The sequence below is a fragment of the Lotus japonicus genome, chromosome 1 (genome assembly GCF_012489685.1).
Source record: "Lotus japonicus ecotype B-129 chromosome 1, LjGifu_v1.2".
Lineage (NCBI taxonomy): Eukaryota > Viridiplantae > Streptophyta > Magnoliopsida > Fabales > Fabaceae > Lotus > Lotus japonicus.
Window position 1 is genome coordinate 116006796 of NC_080041.1, and position 5658 is coordinate 116012453.

The 5658-nt window shown below is 32.7% G+C and overlaps 1 protein-coding gene across 1 annotated transcript; it reads right to left on the reverse strand.

Annotated features, from left to right (window-relative positions):
- Nucleotides 1–559: 559 nt before the first annotated feature.
- Nucleotides 560–4439, reverse strand: LOC130729604 (cytochrome P450 724B1-like). Its single transcript, XM_057581412.1, has 8 exons — nucleotides 4168–4439; nucleotides 3725–3877; nucleotides 3003–3254; nucleotides 2791–2877; nucleotides 2483–2561; nucleotides 2018–2124; nucleotides 1589–1704; nucleotides 560–806 (listed from the first exon to the last, which is right to left on the reverse strand). The coding sequence occupies exons 1-8, from the start codon at nucleotides 4426–4428 to the stop codon at nucleotides 695–697; spliced, it is 1167 nt and encodes a 388-aa protein (XP_057437395.1). The 5' UTR covers nucleotides 4429–4439; the 3' UTR covers nucleotides 560–694.
- Between the last annotated feature and the right edge of the window lie 1219 nt (nucleotides 4440–5658).

A 5658-nucleotide genomic window follows, 5' to 3' on the forward strand; every position in this document is an offset into this window, starting at 1 on the left:
AGTATTTCGCTCTAGCTTGCCTTTACCCACCCCAAAATTGGACTGAATTCCTTTGAAGCCATATGCTCCAAACAACTGCAAACTAAATTACTCTCCACATTAAATTCTCATATTTCCCCAATTTAACCTTATTTTTACTAAGTAAAAGAAAATCTAATGCATATTTTTTTTTTTATTCTCAACATTCTGTGAGAGGAAAAAAAAACTTGAATTTGATTGAATTTATATGCAGTCGTATGGTTAGAGTGATGAGAAAAAAATGTTGCTTTTTTCCCGATTAACTTTTTTTTTATAGAATCGATTGTTATAACTTATAATAATTGAAAGTGTGGAAAATTGAAATTCCCATTCTCGAACAAAATTCTTGACAATACGTAATTGAAAATTTATTTTCATACTGCTATCATTATAGGTGAGAGGGGTAGCTCACTTGGTTGAGTTAAGGGTAGAAGTAGGTCTTGGAGATGAAGGTTCAGGGTTCGAACCCTATGAGGAGCATTTGTAATTACTAACCACTAACTACTAACATTTGCTATAAAATTAACATATACTGCTATCATTATAATATAATTAAGAGAAGATGATGTTTGATTCAAAATTAAGTACATGAGAATGACTAATTTACTAACAAGACACATTTGCTTATAAAACAGTAAAAACTACATGAAGTCTCAATGTTATGTCCCAACCAAAATCAAGGGTGCTCCCCAAAAGTAGGGTTTGTGGGTTCAAGATCCAATATCAGCCCTCCGGTGAACTCCACGTAAGGGAAAGCAATTGGGTGGTCATCTGTGTTCATTTTCCACCTGTTACAAGATAATATCAAAATATCAATGTATGTGTATATTTATGTTCAATTTAGGCAAAAATGCATTCACTTCAATAACATATGAGATATAGATGGATCAAAAGTAAATTCAAATTGTTTCAAAATATACGATAGAAACACAAACACACTGTCCATATATATACTTATTTAACTCTTTCTCAATTTGACTATTCTTAAGTGATAAATACAATTAGAAGATGACATTTCAAATTATGTGATTATTTGATTTTGGAAAGAAAAAGTGCTTTTGGGTCAACAAAAAATAACATTTAAAGTAGGATATTGTGTTTTGGGGTAAAATGGTTTTTTTTTCCTAGGAGGGCCCAAAATGGCTCTTTTTGCGTTTAGTTTTTTTTTGTGTTGAGATTTGATCAGAATCATTTTACAACTTTATTCACCTTAACATATTTTAATTAATAAGATGATTTATTTGTTTGATAAACCTTAGCCATTGATTTCAAAAAACAATGGCAGAAAACTTGCAGCATATTGAGCATAGTAATGGGTATCAAGCATATTGTGGATAGCTAGGTCTATAAGCACTTAAGCAGCCTAGTGTGACATTTGCGTATGAATTTAGATTTGTATAACATTGCATTTCCATCAATCATATGGAGTCCTAAGTGGGGTGCAAGAAGATAGTTTATTAACGGATCAACTCATCTTGTATCCTAACCATAAAGTGTGCTTTTATTACTATTTATCGCATTAGCTAGCATTATTCACTTGTCTAATTAATGTAATAATTAAGGTAAGTACCTATAATTCAGGACAAGATGATGAAGGAAGAATGCTATCTCCACTTTAGCTAGATCAGCCGCTGGACAAAGTCGTGGACCACCACCAAATGCTGCCACTTTCTTGCTTGTCTTGTCCTGCCAATACAGACAAAAATTGCATGTACAGTACTGTTGTAGGGTAACAAATCAACCAGGTGTTACTTGTGCACTCATTAACTTAAACCTTCTGTGCTCGTTTGATGTTTTTTTAATTCTATCAATAAAATTGTTTCATGTTATTTAAAAATCACGCATGTAAGGTTATAACTATCATAAATTAAATGTTATTTCTCAATTGATATTACATAATTTTATTGGTAAGACACATAAGAGAGTGTGACACGAAATGATTATAGAAGATTTTTCCACTATAGTTATTCTCTTTTTTAGCACATATATTGCAACATACATTCCAACGGGAGGGATTGAACTCCTGAGGATTTTCATAAAGTGTGGGATCCAAATGTCCAGCTGACAAGACAGGAAGAACCTTCCACTCGGCGGGTATCACAAACTCTGCACAATTTTAATAATGTGTGAGAAAAGTTCCAGTTTAATGGTGAATATTTTGCAAGAAAGCTTTATGAGTGACTGAAATTCTATCCTAGGTGTTTCATTTTCAGTTCCATCAATCAAATGATGTGATGTCATTCAAAAACCACTCATTTAGAGTTGTAATTATCATACTTATACCTACATATCACAATTTAATTAGTGAGACAAGAATAAGAAACCAAATGAGAGCAGAAAATCATCATCCAATTTATGAGTTACATTTTTTATGTGATGCCCCTAATCAATTGACTGTCAGACTATGCATTACATTTATCAAACAAATAACAAACTTTGTTGAATTTTAATTATAATTAAATACCTTTGAATTTGACATCTTGAACAGCTTTCCTGTGTAGAAATTTGACTACATTCCCACATCTGGAAGCTTCATTTATCACCTAATATTAAAAATAAATTAACTTTAATGATTTGTGCATGTTTAGTTTGGCGTTAGAACCAACGTCAATATAATTTCACGTAACTCAATACACTAATGAAACAGTTGGAATTTGCTATTGAAGAGGTAGAATTTTAACACGTTAGTTTTAACATGGATCCATATTAATGTATTCAAGGGAAATCCAAACATGAGAAAACACTTAATTGAATTGGTTCTTAGTTTCTTACATTTTGAGTGAACTCCATCTGCTTATAGTCTTCCCAGTTCAATAGTTCTCTCTCCTTTTTGCTTTTCCTTATCACCTGGTGTTCATCCTGCAGGGCTTTCAATTACTTATTAATTTAATCAAATTGGCAATAATTTTTTTTTGAACATACAAATTGGCAATAATTTAGAAACACATGCTTTTGTTTCAGAGAGTTATCTAGATAGGTAGTACCTTTAACCTTGCTAAAGCATCAGGGACTCCCACTAGGAAATAGACAATCAAGGATAAAAGTTTTGCAGTTGTCTCATAACCTCCAAACAAGAGGTCCAACACAATGCTCACCATCTCTTCATCACATAGATTCTGCTTTGACAAAATCACATTCAACAGGTCCCCTCCTTCCATAGGGCCCACATTGATATTACCTTTATTCCTCCTCTCCATGATAATATCTTTGATAATTGATGAGAGTCTTATTCTTGCCTGACAGAACCCAAATCCAGTAATGTCCCATATCAGAATCAAGACACTAATTTTAGCACTTGCATTAACAGGTTAATCTATTAAATTGAAATCTTAGGGTTCTCAAACTTGTGAGTCCCACCCTAAAATTTGACATGAGTTACAAACAACCAAGTAATTTTATGGATTTTGTTGAATTCATTTTAGATGGTAAAGTAAGTTGTTCCAGCCATTTATTAAAAAAATCAACGATTGTGATTATGATTACTGAATAGTGATCACATACTTGCACATGTATAATACGTTATTGTATTTTTTAAATCTCAACTGTTGAATTTATTTCATTCACTTTGGACAACCCAAAACCTAATTTTGTAACTATCATACTCATCTCTTTCTTAATTGATATGACAAAATTTTATTGATCAGACACGAAATTGGGACGCTATATGGAGATAGAAGATGTTAATTTAATCTACATATGTTAGTACCTGAAGAGCTTTGGAATATGCAGTCCCAGGAATATTTAAAGGCAACGAAACAAAGCCCTTGATATAGTTCTCAAAGTTTTCCAAAATCTTGGAGGCCAGTGGCTCATCTGGATCAATGTCTAGAAGGTGCTTCAACATAACATTCATTGAAAACTGTTTCACATAGGGGAAAAAATAACATATTTCAATATGTAAAATAGCCATAGGATTAAGAAATTCTATCTCCAAGTCGTGTTTCATTTCCTGTTGCATTAATGAAATTCTGTCAAATCAATAGTCATGTATTTTTTAATTCACGTAACGAAATTCCATTTGCAGGACAGAAAATGAGACACCGTTTGGGACAGAAGATCTTGATCATGTAAAATACTAATATTCTTGTGCACAACACAAAACAAAAGCAGAACAAAACTAGCAAATAAAATTAGTTGATGTCACCCTACCCTTTTAGCTTCTATGTAGAAAGCAACTTGTTTGTTACAGTTTAGCTGCCAAGAAACAATCTTTGATAGTGCAAGCTTTTCTACACAGTGAAGGAACTTGGAGTCGGATTTTGATGCATTCACAATATTGACAATGGGGTTTCTTATCTTCTTGTGAAGGTCTCCAGCGACAAGAAGCAAAGCGAACTTCCCCAAGATTTTATGCATTACCTTGGGGTAATCAGCGGGGAATAACTTCCCTTCATTCTGAAGAATGAACATGTTGAGCTCAAAGTCACATGAAACAATGGTGGGATAACCAAACAGATGCGACCTGAAAACTTTGCCATACCTGCATAACAATGATTGCTTAGTTACATTTATAAACCTCACAACCAATTAAACCTTTCTGATTTATAATCACGTTACTTATTAGAATTTTGGAAGCCTAATTGTACCCTAAAAACTAGCTTACATGTGAGGATTACATTACTATATATAATGACCATCTTGGTCATATATCTAGTCAATGTAAGACTTTTCAACAAGACTGTGATTGGTGATTGGGAAAGGCCTTAAAAGAATTAAAAGTGAAGATTGAACAATTGGTGTGTTATACCTTGAACAATGCTGTTGTAAGAAGGATCCCAAGGTGTTTGATTTGTGGGATTTGAGAAAGCTAAGAGTCTCACCAAATAAGGGCCACCCCATGTTTCCATTGGGCAATTTGTGTGTGGAATCTGGTTTGTTATGATGTTTGAGAAGATAAGTAAAGGCAACAAGGCCTGAGAAGAAAACCAATATGATGGCCAACAACTCAACCATTGTATAGTAGCTATAATATTTTATCTGTTGCTGCAAGAGAAGGCTGAAGAATCTGTTGCTACGTGCGGTTTGTTTAAATTATGTAGCAGCACATTTTATAAGTTGTTCTGGTAAGTGGCTAGTTGTACCTGCAATATATATATATATATATAGTATGCTGTGATAAATAGATAGAAAAATTAATTGAATGTATGTGGGGTGGGGTGTCTATAATTTTTTTGTAGGCAGAAAGAAACATGTAGAATGGATAATACGATGAAAAGGGGAAAAAGAGATGTATAATATGATTTTCCAAAAACCTTTAATTTATTGATCATCTACAGTATACTAGATGTATTGTCAGATGACTATTATCATTTATAAGAAATATACAACAAAAGTCACTACCTATGTAGTTGATCTAGTGATAAGCAAGTTAAACCTTAATAAGGATGAAAACAAAAGAAATTTGTTGGGAAACTATACGAATAGGGACATCCATGAAGATTTTTTTTTTTACGGCGCGCGTACACTAAGAACTTATTTGGTAGTCAAGATATGATAAGAGCAGAATATGATAAAGAGTTCAATAAAGATAGAATAATATGATAAGACCATGTTACACTCTATCCTAACATGTATTTGAGGTGGATAAGATAATACTAAGATATGATCTAAAATGAAAAAATATATCAAATTTTCATTTGA